At 38.9% G+C, this 25,982-nt stretch overlaps 1 protein-coding gene across 1 annotated transcript; it reads right to left on the bottom strand.

Annotated features, from left to right (window-relative positions):
- Positions 1–878: 878 nt before the first annotated feature.
- LOC139744750 (nicastrin-like) lies at positions 879–25,500 on the bottom strand. The gene is made up of 16 exons (XM_071655173.1): positions 25,425–25,500; positions 21,214–21,336; positions 19,747–19,870; positions 18,435–18,565; positions 17,007–17,146; positions 15,876–16,023; positions 15,170–15,276; positions 12,898–13,059; positions 11,702–11,920; positions 11,107–11,279; positions 8,393–8,489; positions 6,076–6,174; positions 4,920–5,001; positions 4,267–4,430; positions 3,014–3,223; positions 879–1,135 (listed from the first exon to the last, which is right to left on the bottom strand). Exons 1-16 carry the CDS (start codon positions 25,492–25,494, stop codon positions 1,040–1,042), a joined length of 2,145 nt encoding a protein of 714 aa, XP_071511274.1. The 5' UTR covers positions 25,495–25,500; the 3' UTR covers positions 879–1,039.
- Positions 25,501–25,982: the final 482 nt, after the last annotated feature.

Below are 25,982 nucleotides of genomic sequence, written 5' to 3'. Positions count from 1 at the left end.
TATTGCACACAATCAAACGCTCAATAATCCCTCATTATATCTTATGCATCTACAAGTATAATGCAGTAAATATACAAAAATTGTCATGGAATGGCATACTGATAAGTCATTCGGTCCAACGATCAAATTTCTTATGTCATGTTTTATGTACTACAAAACTGTCAAGACCGAGTAGTCAAGTTAATGAGTTTACACAGGAAATCTACCGTACATCAATTTACTTTATGAAGTATCCCATGAAGCTTGTTGAACCAACATGATTCACGAAAAAAGGGTCATCGATATCCATGAAGAGCTATGGTCTCAGAATTTACACAACTCAATGACCTTCGGTCCCTGAGACCAGAAAATGTCAAGAATTGGCACCTAATACCTGCAGTACTGTATAAGCTGTTATTTTTGTGAGGGTTTAATTTTCATGAATTTCGCAAATCACTGTTGGACCACGAAAATGTTGCCATGCGCTGGTTTGACAGTACACTTACGATAGCCTCTTATCAATTTGCGAAAAACAACATCTTACGTTAATGTCTCTGATATCCTCAGTCCCAAAAATATCTGTACGCAAAAATAAAAGCTTATACAGTATACAGTTTGCTCACAGCTAATGATTCAGAGAGGCTACTTTAATAGTGAAAGGCCCTTTAACGAACATTGACCGAACTGTCCATACAAAAATTGTACGAAGGGAGCAATAAAAACCACCAATTCTGAATCTGTTTCCTTGAGTCCCTTTTCTGTCTTGTTGAAGTCTAGATTAAGTTTAATCTTTTCTGCATCTCAAGTTAGACAGTTTTGATCTACAAAAAAAAAACAACAACAAAACACCTGACCCGCAATTATGCTGTTTCAGAAGCTCATTAAATGCAAAGTTAAAAGTAAACAACACAAGGAGAAGGCTGAACTAATTCGTGAAGGGTGGCTAAATCTGCACGGGGCAAACCATCAGAACAGCCTGGTGTCTACGGAGATGCGTTGCGCTGGAGGAGAAAAAACTTGGTCCCGCTTGCTTTGTCGAGGGAGGAGGAGGGGGAGACGGTTACTGCGGAAACAGTTCATCCACATTTCTACTGATGAAGTAGGCAGACGTTAATGAGACGAGCAGGATGATCATTCCTACGGAAAAGATGACGGTCTGTGGAGAGAGAGAACCCAAAAGATGAAGGCAGGTTTAATAAGAGTTAAAGATTTAGAAATGGACACTCAGGAACATCTGCCCCTGCAGTATGAATATTACAAGAAGTGCACATAATGGTGAATGATAAATCACAAATGTACACATTTCCATCATTAGAATCTTAATCGCTAATAATCAATAAAACTATGCATATTCATACTCTGGTGATCTTTTCAGAATCACTTTTTGAGAGGCTTGTTGAAGCCATATGAATTTCCTTCAAAAAAAAAAAAATCCCAATCTTGCATATTTGTTCATAATACCATAAAATGAAGCTTTAGCAGAGTGACCAGACTGTCTTTCAATCGCCGCATACTCCATGATTTTGGCAAGGTGACGATGTCAACAAAGAAAGTGTAAAAGTCATATGTTGCACATACAGAAAGTTCAAACCAGACAGACAGGATGAATATGAAGAGAAATAGGGAGAGTGAGGTAGCATTGACAGCAAATAAGTTGTGTTGACAAAATGCACAGTGGCAAAACTCTTGACAAAAAGGAGAATGTGTCGGGGGAAGGGAGTGAATTTACCAACTCTTAACCAAGCTGAAAGGAATACGATTGAGGAACTAAAAGAGAATATAAGAGTGAGAAAGCATAGGGCACAGGAGTGTGAGAAACAATGTCACAGTAGAGGGAAAAATGAGAGTATACTACACATGAAAGAGAACAAAAAAATTATAGCCTGACACAGAAGGAAAATAGTATGCAAATAATGCACGGGTGAGAGTGTGTTAGTGGAGATGCAGCGCACTTGAGGGTATTTACAATGGTGTATCATGCACGAGGAACAGCCGAGTGCACATTGCACAACATAGTGAATTCCCGAGAGTGAGGTGCATCTCCACTAATGTCCCGAGCTTAAAACCTGTGCATTATTTGTTTTATAAAAGGGTTCTATGAACCACTTCTTTTTCAAATTTTACCATTATGGGAAAATACCAATCAGCTACAATGGATATCGTACATGTAGAACTTGGTTTTGAAAGAGCCAAGATGTCTGAGAATGTCTGAAATGTTCCAAACACACTGGCACTGAACGCGAACTTGCCTATGGTATTGTGGTTGAGGGCGCACTAAAACTGCTAAAGTATGCAATGATGCAATTACGGCAAGATACAGTCACACAGTGTCTCTGAGCGGTCATTAGTACGTGGTCAATAGTAAAAACGTATGTCCGCTGGGCGTGTTAGGAAAAATGGAAGGTTTATTGACACTTGGTTTACTATCAAATGGTCTACTTTCTAGTTCGTCTAACACCACTACTGCTAAACTCATTTGGTCTACTATCAATTTTGTCTAATGCCCGTTTGTTCTAATCCTTATTTGGTCTAATACCCAGTTTGGCTAGTTATCGTTTCGTCTACTGACCAGATGGTCTTCTTGAAATTTTGTCTCCTAGGATTTTTTTCCCCACCTTGTCTAATGAAATGCGGGTATTTGATGAAATGGGCATAGCCCATCTGGAAGTAGACCAACTGGTAATGGGGCTAAGTGGCAATTGGACTAAATGGTAAATAGATGAACTGGTTGTAGACCCAACGGGATTAGACCATGTGGGCTGAGACTAAATGGCTATTAGACGAAGTGGGAGAAGACCAAGTGATAGATCACCAAATGAAAGACTGGTCATGTGATTGCTCTCAGCCGATCATTTGATAAGGGCCATATAACCATTTTATAATTTACACTAAAATACATAGTTATAGGGGTTGGAGTGGAGATCATAAAAGGCACAAGAAGTGAAAAGACATTTGGTGTATGGACAGACAGACATTAACATGTACAATAACCTCACTCATGTACATTACAAGTATTAACCACTGTCAGCTGTACCTCTTGACTTCTACTCGGCTTTAAGAAGATTCGGACGTAATACTTTGACCACTGCGATTCCGTCCAGGTGGAGTATTTCGTTGATCCCCAGTCGGGGTTATCTGGGTCAAAGGCCGGCGAAAGCGCTACGGAGTGCTGCATGGTGCTCTTCACGCAGACTCCGTACGAGCCGTTGTGGTTTGGACCCACGACAAACTCCATATTGAAGATCTAACGCAGAAAAAGAACAAAACATAAACAAACAAACACCCATAAGGCTACAGATTTCACAGCACATTTCAAATCACTGCCAAATGAGCTGAAAATGGAGAACCAAATTTTAGTCAAAAATCGTTGAAACAGGGTCTGACGCAATACAGTGACAGAAAAGCCCTCAATACACACATCTAACCACTGGCAAACTCCCCCTTCCCTCCCCCCTCCCCCCCTCCCCCCTTCACCCAAAAAACAATTTCACTCCTGTTTATGCTTTCCAATGTCACCCATACACTCTTTTATCGGTGACGTAACATTTGCTGCTCTGGCAACTGATCCGGTCTTAATATCTCCAAGGACTCAGGGTTAGGGCTGTGATAGGTTTTTAGGTTTATTTTGACGTGAGGATTAGGATAAGGGTTAGGGTGATGTTTGTGATTCGAATTTCTATTTCTCTTAGCATGCAAATACATTGTGTATTCAATGGGAGCAATCGTCGCTGGAGCAAATGTCATGGAACCCTTGAAGCACAGGAATGTGAATCTGCCCTTCTTTGTGTTATTTTTCCTGAAACTTGTAATTGTTTAGTACGAACTATATTTTGTAAACTTTCTTGGGATGAGACACCGATACGTGTTTGGTCTTTGTTCGCCCCACACATTTGATATCATTCTGTTTTCTCAATACACTGTATAATCTGCTTTAAATATGTTGTTAGTTTTACATCCCATCAATAACTACTGCTGTACCAGTTTTTAAATCTTTATCTCTTTTAATGAATTGTGAAATAAATGAACTTGAACTAGAAGATTCATAAACAAGAAGATTCGCTCCCTAAGAAAACATCAAAAATTAGAAACCGTCATTGTCGACTGAAGAAACCATATAGTCAGGATTACTTTGGATGTTGACCTAAGTGACTTCTTGCAGCTTTGTGGTGCTAAATCACATGCATCAACCCCCCCCCCCCCCCCATCACTACAATGCCTCCCCCTCCCCCCCCCCCACCCTCAAACTCATCTGATTGGAGAAAAGTTGTCCCAAGTCTGCTTGCTCACCGCATCATTTTCAGCAGTTTTGCACTCCGTCTTCGACTCTTCCTCCGTCATCGGCTGGCGGTCCCCTGTGTAATACGCTAGGAGCTGGCCGACTAGATGAGTGATTGGCGAAAGTGCCTGGCCGTAGACACTCACGTAAAAGTTGTACGGCTTGTTTGACAAAACTGAGGAGGAAGTGAAACAATCCGTCATGACATTAAACATACATAAGACATGCCAATTCCGACGATTTTTCACCCACACACTTTGGGCATACTTTGTATTTGTCTTTGCTTATTCAATTCCAAACAGTTTACGATAATGTGGATTCAATGATCCACACTCGGATGATTAAAAATGTCCGAGTCCCACAAAATGGTTACTATGTCGCAACATGGATTGGGAGGATTATGTAATCCTTATTCCTTTGGTCTCATTTGGAAACATTTGTGCTGATAGATATGAAAAAAAAAAAAACAAATAAAAAAGCCAATGAGGTGGAAGTGAAGACAGGCATTGAAGTAGAGTATTCATCCGTTGAGGATGCTTTGATTTTGCTACAACACATATTTCCCATAGACACCTGCACGAGTATACTCTGGACTCGTCCTCAACGGGCTTAAAGAATTGACATTACAATGCCTAAAAAATACTTGTTTGTCTACGAAACTCACGTTTTGCATTGCTGGGTGTTGTTACAGCCCGCAGTCTACTACAGTTTGGCTTCTGGATGAAGCAGAACAAAAGGTCATTCACCTGTAAGGAAGGGGGGGGGGGGAATTACACGAAGAAAAGACAGCATAAATAAATGACAACTTAATCCGACAGAAGTCACGCAGAGGTTTTAGGAAGAAAGAAAGAGAATTGAAAAACAAATTGCCATCCATCGATGTCTCATCAAATTGTCCTTGTTATGTCTATGAAGGGCAATACTCAATCAGTAACAAACATGAAAATATCACATCTGGAAAGTTGTTCAAGCGACAATTTTATTTTATCAATTTCATTTTTCTCCCGAGAAAAATGTTCTTCAGACCTGCTTCTGGTATATGCATAGAGTAATATGTGTTTCCATGTCCTCCTCAGTGGGACGGTTCTATCTGTACCCAAATATTTGAGAAAAATGAAAACTAGGGCAATCTTGAGTACAAACTTCAAACTTTTACACTTCATATTTCTTGACGTTTGATTTTTTGCCCAAATTTTCTCTGATCTTCTCTAAATTTCCTGTTTCCATACAAAGTAACATGATGTCATGATGAAATTACCCTCTGATGAATGGAGTCCGGTCGAACAGAACACAACGTTCATCAATATTGGCTAGACAGCAGGAGTACAAAGTTTTGCATGTCTTCACGAAGCTTCTGCTATTCCACTCAAACCACTTTTGCAATTTCACATTCCAAAAGGTCATTTGAGTAGTTCCGTTTAAAGACACTGTTTACCATTGGGAGCAGCGATTTAAAAGATAATACAGTTATATCATATTTCAGGCATATGTGCAGGAGAGTTGTATCATAAAACATTCTACCATATAAAAATTTCAGAATAAAGTCTAAAATATAAGAAGATATCAGTATTTTTCTCAATAAACCATAACTGTACACAGTTCATATTAGAAACAATACTAATAAAACTATTGTTCACATTTTGTATATTGGACAATACTTAACCATGGTTATACTGATCAACATTTTTACATTGGTTGTTTCTATTCCTATTCAACTATCATTTTAGAACTATTTTGAAGCACTACAGCTGGGTTTCTGCTTCATCTGCAAATAGTAAAGAGTGCCTTTAGCTCTACGAGCACGCTTTGCAGTAACTTACCAGTTCTGCCTCTGCAGTAATGTTTTCTGCATCTGTAGCTGACGGCCTGGCAAGGCGGTACAGCGTCCTTGCCAATGTGGTGGCCACATCTGCCAGTTGCTGCAACACGAACACACAAGATAATACAAACAAAATTTTAAAAGACAAAAACAAAAACACTGCCATTTTCATTTTCTAACACTTTTCCTTTCCAAATTATTATCATTTTTCCTTCATATTCTATATTCCTGGCAAAAGTTTTCAAATGGACAGACAAGAACTGCAAAGAAGTAACTCTGCATGACTGAAGGAAAAATCTTGAAAATGTGCGACAAAACAAACAACTGGAAGAGTACACCTTGAAGTTTCACACCAGCATCGTGTCACAGCTTTGAATTATCACATAAACAATTTAAAGGGATCGTATAGTTTTAGTTGAGGCTTAACTTCAGGTTTCAAACATTTTGGGGGTGAGATATTGAGAAACCTCAATATGAAATATGAAAGGGCGTATTAATATCAAGAGGGATTCAACATTCAGTTGATGAGAATTGGTTTTGAAATGGTCAAGATATAAAAAAAACACCAAAGTGGTCATCAGTTTTATTCATTTTGATTTCCTTAAAGAATTGCATGCCCTTCCATATTACATAGGTAGTTTCTCATTATTGCACCAAAAAAAGAAGAAGAAAAAAAAAAGCCCCATTTCAACCAAAACTATACCATCCCTAGATGGACCATCCCTTTTGCATTCCTTCCCAAACAGCACAAAGAAAAGTAGAAATTACGCGGTGCGTAATATATGTCCCCGCCGGAAGTAGCATTTAGTAGCAAAATGTACAATATAGGTAAAAAGATCAAGGTCAAAGGTCAAAGAAGTCAAAGGTCAAAATTCTATGTAGAAGTTTTGAAACCCTCACCTAGTGCCATCACATAAAGCAAACGGAATCGAAATCGGGTTAGAAATGGCGAAGGAGTAGCATTTGATAGCAAAATGTACAATACAGGTCAAAAATCAAGGTCAGAGGTCAAAGAAGTCAAAGGTCAAAATTCTGTGTTCAAGTTTTGAAGCCCTCACCTAGTGCCATCACTTAAAGCAAACGGAACTGAAATCGGGTTACAAATGGCGAAGGAGTAGCATTTTGTAGCAAAATGTACAATATAGGTCAAAAATCAAGGTCAAAGGTCAAAGAAGTCAAAGGTCAAAATTCTGTGTAGCAGTTTTGAAGCCCTAAGCTAGTGCCATCACATAAAGCAAACAGAATCGAAATCGGGTTACAAATGGCAAAGGAGTAGCATTTTGTAGGCAATGTACAATATAGGTCAAAAATCAAGGTCAAAGGTCAAAGAAGTAAAAGGTCAAAATTCTGTGTAGAAGTTTTGAAGCCCTCACCTAGTGCCATCATATAAAGCAAACGGAATCAAAATCGGGTTAGAAATGGCGAAGGAGTAGCATTTTGAAGCAAAGTGTACAATATAGGTCAAAGGTCAAGGTCAAAGGTCACAACTGAAATTCTGTGTACAAATTTCAAAGCTCCCATGTAGTGCTATCATATAAAGCAAACAGAATCAAAATCGGGTTAGAAATGGCGAAGGAGTGGCATATTGAACATTTTGATCACACACGGACGCACAGACGGACGGACGGACAGACAGACGGACGGACACACAGACACACACACGTTCGGAGCCCGTTTCATAGTCCCCTGCTCGAACTCGTTCGGCTGGGGACAATAAAACATGATATATTCCACCAGAATGAGAAGACCATTGTAAAGCTATAACATTTCTGTGACATTTGAATGTTGTCAGCCGTTAAAATTCAAATAAGGCACCAAACGCTCACAGTAACATATTTTGTGTACTAGGCACAGCTGCATATATTAATCCTCCTGTGGTTGTAATATGATACTTGTACTTCGAACAAAAGATATAAGCTGTCAGAAAAGAAGAATTCACTAGCTTCTCTTACTTTGTTATCGATGGCAAATAACAACACAACACTTACATGAACTACATGTGCAACTAAGTGCATCACACAGGTTTGTAAAACTAGACTAGTAGTTTAGATTTGTAATTTTTTCGTAAATTAGTATGAAAAAAATCATTCAAATCTTAATGGTCAATTTAACTAAGCAAATAAAGACCCTCTTGAGTTCAAAATTAACAGGAGGTTTCCAAATAGTGTTTTCTTCAATACTTAAGTGTTCTCATCAATTTTTCAAAAATTTGCATGCAAAAGGGATTGGCTGTCTAAAACAAATTCATGCCTGGCTTGGATCTACTACAAAAGACACAGAAACACTGGGTCTGCTGAATCAGATATGGATAAAACTACCTCTGCTACAGGGAAAATGGGCAGCTCATCTGTGTCATTGTAGTTTGTGTAGTTTACACCAAAGACCTCTGGTAAATCCAGCCTACTGTTGTAATATCTGCAGGATATAGAAAACAACAACTTTATCAATTTTGATCGATTGCACTTCCCACAACTGCTAACAAAGCAAAGATGTCTAGTAGATCTAGCCAGCAATTAAGAAAAAGAAGTACAACTCATGTACTAGAGAATGTCACCACAGTGTGGAGACTGCTGTACTTAGAATTCAGAATGATCTCCTTCAAGCTATGAATGTTGGGAAAATATCTCTCCTGGTCCTTTTGGACATGTCTGCAGCCTTTGATACTGTAGATCATGGAGTTCTTCTTACTCGCTTGGAAAGCCTCTTTGGTGTAACTGAAATTGCGCTTCACTGGTTCCGTTCTTATCTCACTCAGAGAACACACTTTGTGAGCATGGATGGTGCTAGCTCTGACAGATTGCCTTTGCAATATGGACTTCCTCAAGGATCTGTCCTGGGCCCAGTGCTCTTCTGCATGTACTGCTTGCCACTTGGAGATATCATCAAGAGTCATGGCCTTAGTTATCATTGCTACGCTGATGATATCCAGATATATTTATCAGTGAATCCTGTCCATTCTGAAGTAATCCAAGCAATACAGCGTATTGAGGCTGTGTTGATGAGTTGCATAAGTGGATGATTTCAAACTTTCTGAAGCTTAATGAAGGGAAGACGGAGTTTATGATCATTGGGTCTAAGCATCAAAGACCAAAGGTAAACGTCACTGGGATCAGAGTGGGTGGAGATATCATCCCTCCTTCAGATACTGCCAGGAATCTTGGAATCATTTTTGACTCTAATCTTTCCATGGAAAGCCACATCTTGGCTGTATCCAGAGCAGCTTTCTTAGCTCTCAGAAACATTGGCTTGATCCGCAAGTACTTCAATAACCATGTTGCAGAACTTCTGGTGCATGCATACATCACATCGAGGCTTGACATGGGAAATTCAGTATTGTATTATCTGAATAAATCACAAATACACAGACTTCAGCGCCTGCAGAATAGCGCAGCTAGAGTTGTCACCATGTCCAGGAAGAGTACAAGCATCAACTCTCTTCTGAAAAAGCTACATTGGCTATGTGTTGAACAGAGGATTGAGTATAAGATCAGTTTGGTTGTGTACAAGGCACTGAATGGCAGTTCTCCATCATATATATGTGATCTACTAGAGCCATATGTCCCAGCAAGATAAAATCTACGTTCTGCAGACAAGTACCTGCTGGTGGAACACAGAGCACACAACTCTTGGGGAGCTCGTTCATTCCGCGTGGCTGCTGCAAAGATATGGAATGGCCTTCCACAGTCTATCCGCAGAGCTCTTACCACAGAATCTTTTAAAACAGCCCTCAAGACCCATCTCTTCAAATTGAAAAACTAGCCAATGTGTAAGAATGTATGTTTACACATTTGGAGACAATTACTTCCTGGAACTATTTCTTTTTATTCTAACTGTCATATCACAAGCGGTGCACCCATGAAATTTAAGCTGAAATTTAAGCTGAATTATGTATTTATTTTGGAGCAAGCGCCATGAGCGCCTGACTTGGCGGATACCGGCGCTATACAAGACTTCATCATCATCATCATCATGTAGTACCTGCAATATGGATAGACACAGATAACTCACCGACTGTCATCATGTTTCACTCAAAGGGAATGTTTTCCCCAAACATATACCAAATGAGGATCCAGCAATTTGGAGAGATTAGCAACACATTCAGTGAAACTTAGACAATCTGTTCAAAAGGTATAAATATTTTTAGTGCATTTTTGAGAATAACATACACTAACCTCTCTACATAGCACATCTACAGCAGTTCATGATGTCAACAGTCGTAGAATAATATCAGAAAATGTCACATGAATTTCACAAGTCCTCATTTCATGGTGAAAGGACGACATTCCATTTAACCATGTTACTGATTTGTGTAGGCAAATATTCTTCTCCTTGCCTTTATGGATGAGCTAGTTCAAGTGCTTCTTTACATGTCCTTGAAAAATGAAGTTATCTGAAAACCCCTTTATATTTTCTTTAATATCATTCTACTACCGTGATCTTGTTGTACAGTTTCTGTCTGGAGGCAGTGGTACATGAATTCAAGTGAAAACTGAATATTAACATATGTTGTTACATACACTTGTAATTGTTTGAAAGATTTTTGAATAAATTATATACAGTGTTTCAGTGATCACCCTTCATCTGCTGAATTCCCATACATATTGGGAGAAAAAATGTCCTTTAATTGCTAACAAAACAATGCACAGAATTTCACAGGACAAAATGCTTGTAAGTTAGCTGTAGGGTTCGAGCAGTAAAACTGCAAGCTATCACATCCCGTGAAACAAAGTTTATCAAACAACGATGGTATATGACTTTAAGTTAGTGAAAACTGAATATTACCATAAGGTGTTACATTCGTTAGAATGCTATTTGCACAAATTTTATGAAGTGTTTCACGAATCATCCCTCATCTTCTGAATCCTCACACATTCGGGAGAAAAGTTTCCCTTTCATCGTAACAAAACAATGCAGAGAATTTCACACAATGAAACACTCGCAAGATAGCTGTACGGCTTGAGCAGATAACACTGCAAGCTATCACACCCCGAGAAACAAAGTTTATCAAACAACTGGAGCAAAGCGAACTCACAAGTTTTGAAAGCCTCCGTCGTGGTCAGTGATGACCACGCCCGGAATGTCCGGCTGGCTTCGCAGGAACTGCTGGAAGGATGCTGGTGGGAGGGGCTGGCCCTGGCTGGCATTGGTCACCGTGGCACTGGTGGTGGCAGACATCTCTTCCAACAGCCGCAATATTTCAGATGTCTGTCACAAACAAACACACACAGACACATATGTATAGGAAATGTAAGAAGTGCCTACTCAAGGACTTAAAGGGATGGTACAGTTTTGGTTGAGATGGGGCTTCAGGTTTGTTTCTTCTGATGAGATAATGAGAAACTATGTGAAATATGAAAGAGCACACAAAACTAAGAGGAAATCAGTTTATTTGTTGAAAATCGGTTTTGAAATGGCTGAGATATTACAAAACAAAGTGGCCCTAATGAAAGGTGCTAACATACCACTTAAATCTAGTAACACACAGACTGTAACTGTCATCGATCCATCTGAAATTCGTAAAATTGAGAATATCTAAGATGTACAACAAATATAAGTCAGTAATCCTGGAATCATAGAGAATGTCAGGGGATCGAAAATCACTGACGAATATTTTCACGATAGCATACCACTTCCTTGGTGTCGTTGTACTGCTGTGACACGGGGTCTGTGTGTGCGTAAAATGAGTTTTCACTCGAGAGGGCGAGCTGCCGAAGCTCCACGAATGCCGCTATCGTCGTCAGATTGACGAGGGATGGCTGCTGCTTCTCTTCGTCTGGCTTGGCGGGAAACCGACCCAGCTCCATGTCGTACACCATCCGCGATGAGCCGATGTAGTCATAGCTCTCCTGACACGAGAAGGAAAATGGAGGAGAAGATTTTGGAATGAGTCCCAATGTTTTGTTATGTTTTGTGAGAGATGAACTGTCTGCAGCCTCTTAAGTAATCTCTGAAGCAGTTCACACTTTGGAAGATATTTTGCTTTAAGGAATTATATGTTTTCAGAGTGGTCATCAGTCAATTTTTTTCAAAATCTGAATAAGGTAAATGTTCTTCATTTTCACTTAATATCATCCAGTATTTTTTTTTCTTTTTTTTACAATCAATCTCTTAAATCACTTCAACACTTTCTATAACTGTACCTGTAATCAAGAGTCGATTAGAAGTTGAACAACCAGAATATTCAATAAAACAGACAAGCTGTTCGATCACTGGAACAAACACACATTATTTGCAAAACACCTTCCTGTGACCCTCTAAAAAATTGTCGTAATATATATGCAAAGACTACAAGGACATGTGAGTGAGTACCTACACTCATTACACAGCATTCCAGAAATATAATCAAACATAATTTTATAGGGGACTTTGGAATGAATATGCATGTAGTTTCAGTAAAGGAGGAATTTTTAGAAGAAAGTAACCCTGAGGAAAATCAGACAATCTGTGTAAAAATGAAAAAAATGTGAAAGTTTGCTTCAAACCCATGTGCCGTCATCACTGCATAAGACAGCTACACCAGTTTTTAATGTCAGTGTAGTAAAATTAAAGTAAAGAAAATAAGAGGGTGATTCCACACATTTCCATTTTTTCTAAAGCATAATGAAATAGCATTGGCATTACATCCTTCACACAGCAGAGGATATATTACCCTCAACATGTCAGTTATAGGTAAAAGGTGTGTGTACACATACATTATACTTTTTACTTGTAAAAAAATGACATTGTGTGCAATTGCCTGCACGTTTAATTTCTTAAGATCATTTTATCTCTCTTTAAATGTCATCATCTTTTTTTTTCTTTTATTACAACAAATGCAACATACCCCTTGGAAAAAAGAAAACATGATATTGGTCATATTCTCCTTCACATCCTTGGGCAGGTCGCCGAGAGCTTTGACGGCGGCTAGCAGCGTCACGAAACCGGACACGACGGTCTCCGCTCCGGACCCAGGCAAGACCTGGTAGAACAGCGCCGTGGAATCCAGCTGACGAAAGAAGCAACAACGTATGTTATAGTATACAGTATACAAATAATTTAGGTTTATGAGTGCAATGGACAGAATATTTCCTGAGGTGAGAGATGAAATAATCCATTCAACTCAGTAATTTCATCTTTCACCGAATGAAACATTCTGTCCATTGCACGAATGAAAAACATTATCATTTATTTATACCGGTAACGACTTGAATAGATTCTTGTCATTTGATGCTATATGAATTTAGAAACAAGAGAGATTATGCTGGATCTGAGATTGAGGGAGTGCTCACTGAGCGCTTTTTATGCTAGTGCGCTGTCGTATATACACTGCAAACGCTAGCATTTTACATGTGTAATGTGCCGGGCTCTTGGCATGCAAAGTATGGCATGCGTGCAATGGAGCAAATCGTATGGATCCGAAATTGCACAGTAAATGGAGCTATGCTATGATGACCCTAACCAACTCCAGCAATAATAAATGCTAATTTCTAGAATGCAGAGGAAGAGAGGATCAAGATAGAGAAGGACATAGAGATGGAAAGGGGGAAGGAAGGAGCAAATGAAAGAGGAGGAAAGCAACAGGTTTTAGAAAAACCTTTTCAGAAAAAAACTTTTTACATTTAAAGGGTGTGTACAGTTCTGGTCGAGGTGAGGATTTAGCTTTTAACATTTTGCGAGATATTCAGAAACCACTTTATGACGTGTCAAAGAGCATGCAATTCTAAGGGGTATCAAAAGTTTATTTGATGAAAATCGGTTTTGAAGTGGCCGAGATATCCAAAAACAAAACAAAGAGATCCTAATAAAGTTGGGGCATGTAGTCTTTTATTATTATCACTTTTTTGGATCTCAGCAATTTAAAAACCAATTTTCATCAAATAAACGTTGAATCCTTCTTAAAATTACATGCTCTTTCATGTTTCATAAGAGGTTTCTCATTATCTCACTTAGGAATGTATAAACCATGAATCCCCACCTCAACCAGTACTGTACAGTCCCTTTAAAGCAACTCCTCACCATTTGCAGATGAAACAGAAACCTAGCATTATAGTGCTACATAATAGTTCAACAATGTGAGTTAGGAATAGAAACAACCAATGTAAAAATGTTAATCAGTACAATCAATGTTCAGTATTGTTGAATATACAAAATGTGAAGAATAGCTATATTAAAATTGTTTACAGAATAAACTGTCTACAGTTATGGTTTATTGAGAAAAATAGGGGCATCTCTTTATATTTTAGCTCAAGTTTTATCATTCTGAGTAAAGGTCTGAATTATCTACCTGTACCTTATACCAGCTTTAATATGAAATGAATCTAATATTCAGGGTTGTAAAAGGGACACATGACCTCAAAGGGAGAGAAAACCCACTGAACAGGGGAAGGTCTTGAAGGAGTAAAAGGAAAGGATGAAAAGAAGAAAGAAGGATAAGAGATGGAAAGACAGAGGTAGAGACTGTGAGAGGAAAAAAAAAGGATAAGAAAAGAAATGCATAGAAACTTTTCATACAAGCAATATTTCATGTCCTGCTGATCTCAGTGTATTTCACTTGGTTAAGATTGCATGGATTGGAGTATTTCTGTGCATTGCTTAACCTTTATTGTGCCAATGAGATTAACAATTACAAACATACATACATACATACACCCAAACATACATACATGCATGCATACATGCATCCATACATCCCACTAAGTATGTAAGGCCATGATTTTTTATCACGGCTATTCCTCAAAACACTGAACAATCTGACTGTGTTTATTTGCTTCAGCGGACTCCCATATAACGAAGTCCTCGGGACCGACAGTTTTCTTTCGTTATATCGAAATTGTGTTATAACCGACCACATAAACAACAAAATTACATAAAGTTGATAAAGTTACCGCCCAAGTTTTTACTTCATTATAAACCAGAATTTCGTTATAACCGTGTTCGTTATAACAGGAGTGCACTGTACTGATGAGGAGCAATCATCAATCAGTTGCAATACAATGTACTTTTTGTTTGTTTGTTTGTTTGATTGTTTGTTTGTTTGTTTGATTGTTTGTTTGTTTTGGTATTTCAAGCTCAAGCATTATTGCTTTGCTACTGGCTTCAGGTAAAGTAATACTCACCTGTGTGGCTGCAACAATGAGGGACTTCTCTTCCAGAGGTTCACTGTTGTTTGTTGGGCGAAGTGTGGCCCAGACATTGTAGTTACCCAAGGGGTCACAGTAAAGACCTGCACGGTAAGACCATAATGGCACAACTCTACTGTATAAAAGGTAGACATAAACTCTCATTGTTGGGCATAAGCCAATCCTGCATCTGATTTGAATATAGGGTATCATAGGCTTCATTATGATCTCACATGAAAAAGAAAATACAAATCTCTTTTTTTTTCTTTGCTAAATCATTTTTTTTTTCTTATGACATACAGTGAAGCCTCTTTAATTTCACTATCAACTCCATTTCTTTGAAACAAACTCCCCTTTCACATTCAAAATGCTCAAAGTATAGACAAGTTCGACTCAATGCTCAAAGATCACTTACTAAATCTTTTTTTTTTTCACTATATACAAATCACAATCTTCGTTATTATATTCTGCATTCTAATTCAACTTTTCTGTCCTGTATCAGTGGGCTTACAAATGGCCAGATGAAGTGGTATGCGAATGTTATTCATTATCATTATTGTTATCATTATTGATGACTTCCCACTTTATGACGAGCTTTCTTCAACCAAAAGTGGAAGTACAAATGCATTGCAGAGTCTGGACTGGAGACTAGTAATCATGCCATGTGACTACAATCTGACTAGGGAGTAGGAGTCGGACTAACTTGTCTCCAGGTTGGTCGTGCGCTTCGTCCTCCAGATACAGGTGGGTGTGTCCTTGGCACCAAACATGAAGTCATACATCTCCCCGGCACACTGGGGGAAGGGGCGCGGAAGACCCTGGGCGTCAGGCCGGCTGAAATTGATGTAGCACTGTAGGGCGGGGTTGGTGGGGGAGAGAATGCGGTTATACGCTCTGGCTTGTCAAATTAAGAACCATATTTATATCAACCAAGACATTAAAACAAAATAATTTGCTTCATGCCTTGAAGTTCCAGTTTCCCTTTTGCAACCCTGAAGATAAGATTCCTTCCTTAAGCTGGTATACTGCAGAGGTAGGCAGTTCATACCTTTCCTCAGAATAATAAACCTGGAAACTTCTTTATGATGGACAGGGAATAAATACCATGAATTCTATGTGAAATTATTTTGACACCCCCCCCCCCTAAAAAAAAAAAAAGATCAACAATTATTCCTGATACAAAAGGGTTATCTTTTTCAGTGAAATGGGGATAGTTTTTCACTGCTTTGTTAAAACCCCTGAGGTGTATCACTGGAAGATTTCATACACAATATTTGAAGACATTAATCTTCAACCATGCAAAAAATTGTGTGATGCTTGCAAAAGGGATATTTGACCAACAAGCAATAATTGATATATATACAACAATAAAAACCTTCCCTTATTTTAGATACAGTGAAACCTGTCTACAGCATCCAGCATCTACGTAAAGCGGCCACCTGCCGTATGCAACAACTACTGTAAAACACGATACATTCGCGGCATGAAATTTTCGCAAATTGGAGCCGACGGCCTTTTTCGCTGCATGATATTTTTGCAAATTATGCATTGGCATTCGATGCATTTAGTGTAGGTACGAACTTTCATATGCATTTAATTTCCCGAATCTTGGCTCTCGCAAAATTCGCGAAATTAAAATGCATGCGAACATTCCTCGTCTTACAGTAAACACAATTCCCCCCCCAAGAGAAAAGCCATGTTCACATCCCTGTCTATAGCAGCCACCTGTCTACAGCGGCCACTTTTTTCGCCTCAGTTGAGTGGCCGTTATAGACAGGTTTAACTGTATACAGTGAACAGTTGGGAGAAAATCTCCAGCAATACTCGTACTCACTTCCTTTACAGTTTCCACATCTTTGGGATTGGTGAGGGCAAACACCGGGATGCCGAAGTCCATGAAACTCATCCCGTTGCCATGGGGATTCCACGTCACCTTGGCACAATGGGCGTACTCGCTGTTGTTGGAGTACATACCTGTGAGGTTAATTTTGAGTGAAATTTCTTGAGCAAAACGTACATACAATTTAGGCAGTCATGCTTGAGAGCTTCTATATGCTGCCATGGTGCCCATTTGCATATTCCATCACACTGGTAAAAATGCTTGCCATGTACACTGCATTTAGAAAATTTGACTATGCAGTTAAAAAAAAAACAACAACAACAACAACCAAAAAGTTCTGTTAAAAGTGCCCCCTCCAGAGACTCCAACCAAAAGCACCTTCTGATCTGGAGATTCTCCCGCCTGAAACCCCTGGCAAACGGGAGACTCCAAGTTGATGTGTGCGAAGCGCGAAGTACCTAGGGTTCTAGATGCTCTCTGGTGCTATCTAAGGCTTATTTTGTCAACAAACAATAGCAATATGTAAGAAATCCTTTCCAATGGGAGACACAGAGCCAGGGTGGGAGAAATTAAATCTCAAGTGGGAGAACGGGAGATTTTGCAAAAATGGGTTTTCGGCGGAAGATCTCCTGTCAAAAACGGGAGAGTTGGAGTCTCTGCCCCTCCCCCATTCAATTCCTGCACAACACCTGGAGCTATAACAAAAAAACCTTGAAAGTGCACTCACTCATGTATTTTTACTCAGAGTATTTCCTGTTTCAAACATATATATATATATTTTTTTTCTTTTTTTAGGGAGTTCTGGGGTCCTTGCATTGAGTATAAAAATGGCCACCCTATTGATAACTCACTGACCCGAATTCACAAATGGTACAACACAGTTTTTTATGGGGCGCCAAGTATCGCATGGTCTATTTCATTACAAAATCAGTCATTTCGTAACGAAATGAACATTTGTTGACGAAATCGATGAAAAGATTTCGTAATGAAATAGGCCATGCGACACTTTGCGCTCCATATAAATTGTCCATGGTTTAAACCATGGTTTCATTTGTACCACCTTCATGAATTTGGGCAGCTGGGTTTGGTGACAAATTTGACCATGTGCTTTCAACAAGAAGAAGAAAATTTGTTGGGTCTTGGGCTTGGATTGCCCCCCACCCCCTGGGCCTCCCAGATGAGGCATGGTGTCCATTTGAAGATATTAAGATTCTATCCCCTTAGGGATGTTAACTGCCAAGTTTGGTGAAAACCTGTCACAGGGTTCTCAAGAAGAAAATGAAAATATAAAAAGTTTAAATGCATGACGGACGCCAGACGCCGCATGCTGGACGCCGGACAAAGAGTGATCGCAATAGCACACTTGAGGCTTGGACTCAGGCGAGCTAACAATAAGGAAGCAAATGAAATCAGTCAGCTTACCAAAATTATCATTGGGACAGGATTTGTCTGGTGAGAAGGGCTCCTCCTGGTCGATCATTTCTGAGGGGTTGGAGTGGTCCACCATTATCCCGCTGAGTTTCTCGGACGCAAGTAACCTCTTGACGTTGGCACTGCTCACACGAAAATAAAAATGCACATTGGGGCTTAGAGACATCAGTATTCAGTGTTATGTGTTATTTATTATTATTATTATTATTATTATTATTATTATTATCATTATTATCATTATTATTACTATTACTATTATTATCATTATTGTTATCATTATTTCATTGCATGTATTCTTTTTTTTTCGTGTACACCACAATCACAGAGCACTATGCAAGTATGGCATGAAGGAGTTACCTCATCAATATCTAAACAGAGAAGTGACGCAGTATGCTAGAATATTGATATGTGATTCACTGCTACTATAAATCGAGAGAGGGTGAAGGGAGGTAGGGGTGGAAGGACAGAAGAAATTTTGATGGAAAAAAAAGACAACTCAAGAATTCATGTGGTAGGCTTCCATGTTAACTGCCTATTATACACTTGAACAAGGTCTTAAATTAAGGTCTGAACAAGGCCTTGAATAAGATATGAAGAAAGGTCTGATGGAGACTTTTTCCAGGAATTACTTTGCAAACAGTAGCAACAGGTACGTAATTTGATTAATTAACATCCAAAGTCAACGTTACATGTGACAGGCCCATGTGTCACATCGTATTAATGAATTAAAGTATATGACATCTGTATTAAAAAATAAGTCTTATCTAAAGGCATTATTTACCATTTACACATGAAACAAAAACCCAACTTTAATGCTTCAAAATAATTCTAAAATGTGAATTAAGATAGAAGCAATCAATGTTAAAATTTTAATAAGTATAATCAATGTTAAATATTATACAAAATGTGGACAACAGTTACAATGTATGATAAAATTGTTTCTAGAATAAACCAACTGTTATGGTTTATTGTGAAAAATAGTGATATCTCCTTATATTTTAGGCTTTATTGCAAAATGTTTATATGGCGGGATGTTTTGTGATACAACTGAGCCATCACATATATACATACATACATACATCAATTGCCTCAATTTCTTAAATTACTGCCCCCTATGATAAGCAATGCCTTTCATGCGTATACTGGTAAAAGGGCATCTTCTTCCATAAACACTTGTAGAACTTTGCATTGAACAAGCCTGCCATCAAAAGTGAGAAATAAAAACACAGTTCACATTCCACTGTGAATGCTAATGCAGGGAACTGTGATCAGGCCTCCAATCCAGGGCCTTGTACCCACTCACATGTTAAACTGCACCGGACTCATGACAGCGATGTATGGCGTGTAGGTGCCGTTCTCCAACAGCCATTCCAGGTCGGCCTCTTCCTCGATGACATGAATGACGCCAGTGTTGCCATTGAAGTCGCCTTTTTGTGAGATAGGGAACGAGGACCATGGCATATTGATCATTCATTCCCTTTCACAAAGAACATGTATTACCAATACATGTTGATTACCAGGGAGAGTAAACAAAGAAGTCATTCAGGCAAAAAAAAAAAAAAAAACAGTGGAAGAAAATGGCAACTAGTAGTGCCCTGAAATGAATTACCATTGTATGTCATGATCCAATATGCCTTTGATTTGACAACTACTAATACTAGCCCACTATACAATACTGTACATTAAAGGGATAGTACAGTATTGGTGGAGATGAGAATTGGTCTTTTAACTTTTTGCGAGATACCAAGAAAACACTTATTATGTAGTACAGAGCATACCATTTTAAGAGGAATTCAAAGTTTATTTGATGAAAATCGGGTTTGGAATGACTGAAACATCCAAAAACAAAGTAAAACAAAGCGATCGTAATAAAGTGTGGGTCCCACACTTTATTAGAATCACCCTTTTTTAGATATCTCAGCCATTTCAAAAACAATTTTCATCAAATAAATGTTGAATTCCTCATAGAATTACATGCTCTTTCATATTTCATAAGAGGTCTCTCATTATCTCACGAAAAAACGTTAGAAACCTGAAATTAGGTCTCAACCAAAACTATATGATCCCTTTGAAACTGTTTTTCTTTTTCACAAATTTTGCTAACCACTGTTGGCCCGTGAATTTTAACATGTGAAAATGTCGCCATGCACTAAATTGCGAGAACAACATCTCACAAAAGTATCCACGACCTTCACATTCATGAAACATATCTGAATGCAAACTCAACAGCTTATACAGTACACTGCTATTGTATTTTGAATCAATAGCCTGATTATTTCATTGTTCAGACTGAAAATACACTGCTGTCGTATATATCTATTTCATTACTTTGCGTGCTTCAATTTTTGTTTCTTTCACCATGTGTGTCCACAGCTATCGCAGTGGCGTATCCAGGGGGGCGCGCACTGGATGCGACCCCCTTTATTTTTATTAAAACAAAAGAAACATAAAGAAATAAAATGGGAGGAGGGGTGCGTGCAGCCCCCTTTAATTTTGTAAAGGCGTCCCTTCTTTACAGAATTCCTTGATCCGCCCCTGTATGGTGTATAGAAATTTTAGTGTATGCACCGCAAGAAATAAGGAAATTTCTTGGGTAAACATTCAGTACATGCAGGCTGTCCAGAACAAAGACTTGTGGCCATGCTGTACATGTAAGATACATAAATTGTCACTTCTGTTATTGTCACGATAATTTGTGCAAAAGCAATCTACATGCATTCATTGATTGCCTGCTGTGCTGCGAAATCAGGACAAAGGTACATGTACTTACTTGTGCATCCAATCTGATGAGTTGCATTAAATCTGCGCACACACGGAGCAAAATTCTTGATGTCGTAGTAAATCATGTCATGGGTCTTCCTTGGGGTCCCCTGCCCAGCAGTTTCTGAGAGGACTGTGAAAATTGCAAATGTATCAAACGACTTTTACCTCAATGTTGATTTTGATAAATACATCAAAAACGTTTCACAAAATCCCAAAATATTACAAAATCCAAAAATATTATCACAGGATAATCCACCAAAATCCTTATGGCCTCTCCAGAATCCGGATGTGCCCTATGCGCGTTTGATATCAATGCGCCGCTCCATACATTATTGGGGCAAGTTTGCATTGGGGACGTTGCAGCACCCGGTGGCGTCTGAATTCTGGCGAATTGGCACTTGCATTCAACCCCTGTACATTTTTCTTTGGTGCTTTTGAGGATACCATCACACTCTGAGCTTGCAATAGCGCAAAAAATCTCGCAACAGAATCACAATGGCGTATTTCTTGATTCTGCGACCTCAAATTTTTAACACAGGACTAATTTGCATGCACTTTGGAAAAGTTGCGTCAATTCTGCATTTTTCACAGCGACATCTGGGATTTTGGATGAATTTTTGGAGGTGACTACAAAATGTAAGGGACTTTCCTGTTGAGAACGAATGTGTCAGTAGACCCTATATATGTGAAATTATATGATATGTGTGTGCTGTAACAACAAAATTTGCTGGCTTGTCACAAGTGATTAAAGTGTCTGAATTCTGGAGGCCGGCTGAACACTTGGGGTTTCACTCTATCTAGAATGTTTTTTATAGAATGCCCTATGATCTTGTTCAATGTTGATTGATAAATGAGAAGAGTTTAGGTTCTACATCAGGATATATCTGCTCTCATCTTGGTCATAATCATTACAATAATTTCCTTATTTATGGCCAAATTTGCATCAAAATGAGCGTGATAACGTTGTTGCAGAGAAACAGAAACATGTGAAATTATAGGGCTCCTGTAACATTAAGAAGTCCAACCCAAAAATAAAACTGTAGAAATCTAATGTACGATCTATGTATCAATTACAAAACTATATTTTCTACAGCAGTGGCGGATCCGGGGAGAGTGTACCAAGCGCCCCCCTTTATTTTTTGCTTTAAAAAAAAAAAAAAAAAAGGAAGAAAAAAAAAATGGGGGGTCGTGTGACCCCCTTTGATTTTGTATTAAAAAGGCACCCCCATTCTACAAAATGCCTGGATCTGCCATTGCTGGAGTGATTTTAAAGGTTATAAACTGTGAGGCCACAAAAAACCCCGGAATACCACCAGGCCCCTGGCAGCGGTATGTATGCAGCACAACTTGGGTACAGTAGACATCTAAAAATTTAGACCTAAATAAATTTATACCACCGATGCTTTACTGTACAACTCTATCACCTTCATTGGCTTTAACATATGAATCCATTCGCCAATGTACTGTTACTAATGTTAGCCAATCACATGCAAGGTAGCATACATGTTTTAAATGGCAACTTCTGCTAGCGAACGGCGATGTTGCAATGTCTGGATACAAATTTCTGCGATCTAACCAGCAAATGCAGTTACTGTGAGTATTTCGATTGCACGTGAGAAAGTAACTCCAAATTAAATATTGCTGCAAAATGTGCCATGTCATGTCAAACTTGTTTGAATGTAAACACTGAAAAAAAAAAGCTGTAAATTTATGACTATAAAATTGGGTTTATCTTCGACTGAAAGATCAGTCTGTATCTGGTCGTCGGGGAAATGTTCCACGGAGACTGCGTCTGGCGTCACGGATCCCCTCATTTTACAGACCAAAGTCAATGATGCCGGCTCCTGTAGGGATGCGCTGCCAGTGGTCGCGCACATATCAAACGCTACGATAAACCAAATTTCAGACAGCTTTTTTACATTCAAACAAGTTTGACATGACATGACACATCATGCAGCAATATTTGGGGTAAATTTCTCACACTGTACAATCAAAATACTCACAGTAACTAGGTTATAACGCAGAAATTTTATCCACATCGCAACATCTGTTAGCCAATCACATGTGAGGTACGTGTTTAAAAAAAAAAAACATATACTGTAGAAACTACCTCGCATGTGATTGGCTAACGGATTCATATGTTTCAGAGCCGTTTGAACGTGACGACGGGCTGGTTGATGTGTGTTTTAAGTCAAAAATTCTACCAAAATGTTGGATTATTCATTAATCTGGTGGGTGTAGTGCATTCTTGAAATGCTGATTTTGCTATAGAGTAAAAGCCCAAATTTTCGAACACTTAAGCTTTTTTGCAATATTTGTTCAACTCAAATAACAATCTACAAAATTATATCTATAGTAATGTATGTTAAATATATAAACCTACTTTCTCCCAATATTAATTTTGTTCAATAAATCATAAAATTTCACAGAATCCCCAAATATTGTCACCTTGTCAATTTCCCAAAATTCGGACACGCGCGCAATGTCAATACACATGCATACAAAGCCGCTGAAAAATGCGCGTGCCCCATACTTTGTTGGCGCAAGGATGCATCGGGCACATTGCGGCGCCCGTTCGTGTCTGAATTTTTTGGGACTCTGCATTTGCATTCAGCCCCTGTACATTATTCAATGTATCGGCACGTACAGAGATTTTGTTTTTCTTTTGTGTTTTTGAGGATACTATCACACTCTGAGCTTGCGATAAACGAAAAATCTCGCAACAGAACAGCGTAATTTTTCGATTTTTGGCGCTTTTTCGGCGACCCCAATTCGTTACATGGGACCTAATTCGCGCGCGCTTTGGAAAAGTTGCAGCGATTCTGTGTTTTTGACGGCAAAATTTGGGATTTCAGATGGATTTCTGGAGGTGACTTGGGCACTCTCCTGGAGTGAACGAGTGTGCCAGTATGTGAAACGATGTGATATGCGTGTGTTGTGACAGTACTATTTGCTGGATTGTGATGAGTGGTAAGTCAAGTGTCCAGATTTGGGGGGCCGGCCGAAAATTGGGGTTCTTTAATACTCTACAAGCTTAAATTTGCCGACCTGGTTAGGGCCCTGAATTAGACGCAATCGAGAAGGGTGAGGTACCTCACCAAATTTTCCATAGAGACAGTGCCGTGGTTAAGACCATCCCTACAGCGATGTATAGGCCTACTAGTACTAGAACTACCAACTTTCGTCTGTCTACAGAGGAGAGCGATAACGTCAAAAAAATAAAAGACTCCTCCGGACAGACGGATCTTTCTGTCTCACGTTAGGTTTATCATTGTTTAATTTATTTGTATGCTGTAGGCCTAGGCCAGCTAGGGCAGGCAGAGCATCAATACAGGAGCCATTACAGTAGTATGATAGCCTTCGGTCTGTATAGGAAGGGATTCCGTGAGAAGCCAGACGCAGTCTCCGCGGAACATATTCCCGACGACCAGATACAGCCCAGAATGATACAGACCGATCTTTCGGTAAACGCCAGCTGATTACACTCTGCACTACACTACAGTATAAAGGGCACTTAAATGCGTTTTTTCGACAGGCCGCTGTTTTTTTCTAGCCGTCATTTTTTTCCCAATAATATTTGAATATATTTTGAATCCTTCGATATTACTTTTGAAGGACCGTTTGATGAATTTGAATTGATTTTCATAAGGAAACTTTTCATCGTAATTGAAATAAATTAGATGAGTCGGTTTGTTTTTTCACATTCATTTCTCATTTCTGCATCAACTCGTACGGTCGTAGCGGGCGACAAAATGTTTATGTCATGTGTATGTGTAACGTGTGTGCTCGATCGTACAAGCGGCGGTGACAATTTTGCGGTCAAAATCGTCAAATTTATTACGGAAGGATACTCTACATCTAACAACGAGTCAGCAAAGGTAGGCCTAGTTATAATATATGTAACGTTAGTTACACGATAAACCTTATTCGATTTTGCTAAATTTCGGTAATTTAGAGGGAATACTTAGTTGTTTTCGCCACATTTTACTCGGTAGCGTAGCCAACTAGCTACCGACGTACAATCACAATGTATGGTACACGGTTCACTCTATAGCTTGCGCTTGTTGTTCTGTTCGACTCGAAGTTTTTGAGAGTAAATTCTGACAGTGATGTGGGAATTTCGTGCACAAGAAACAAACCAACTGAAATGAAAAGACATAAAACCATAACACCTTTTTGTAGACACCCCATTCCAGAATCTAATCCACTCTAACTCACCAGAAAACAAGAAAACTAGAGCCAACTGAAGACACCGGATACGCTGCTTTTGTCCCATGATTGTCGCCATCTTGCAGTAAAGTTCGTGAGCGAGATTTTGTTCCCCACATAATGTGCGGCATCACTTCCGGGTTTGGTGCATACTACTGTATGTAAGTATTCTAAAGCCAAGGAATGCATGGGAAAGTGAGCATGATGGGTGCCAGTCATTATGTAATCATACTGCAAGATTCCGTTCCATCTACCCAGATTTTGTTTTTCTTCTACGTAAATCTGAATATATGATTTTGATTTTATCGATAATGCTCCTTGATAATGTTATGTACTATGTACATAAGAAATAGACAATTTCTTAAATAAAGTTCTTTTTAATATCATTTAATCCGTTTTGATTTCCTTTGTATGATTTTCTGCATTATTTTCATTTTTTCCCAAAATTTGTCTTGATTTATTTTTTTTTAAAAACTGGGTTGTAAATGAAACATGATATCAGTGTCAGTAAAGTGATCTGTGCGCCTTGCACTGAGAAGAAAAATTCTAAACCTTGGATGCTTGCAA

Source organism: Diadema antillarum, unplaced genomic scaffold (assembly GCF_040938485.1).
Source record: "Diadema antillarum isolate AM-2024a unplaced genomic scaffold, OU_Dant_1.0 seq00001207_RagTag, whole genome shotgun sequence".
NCBI classification, from domain to species: Eukaryota; Metazoa; Echinodermata; class Echinoidea; order Diadematoida; family Diadematidae; genus Diadema; species Diadema antillarum.
The sequence above is the reverse complement of the archived record's forward strand: the minus strand, read 5'-3'. Positions and strand labels throughout refer to the sequence as shown.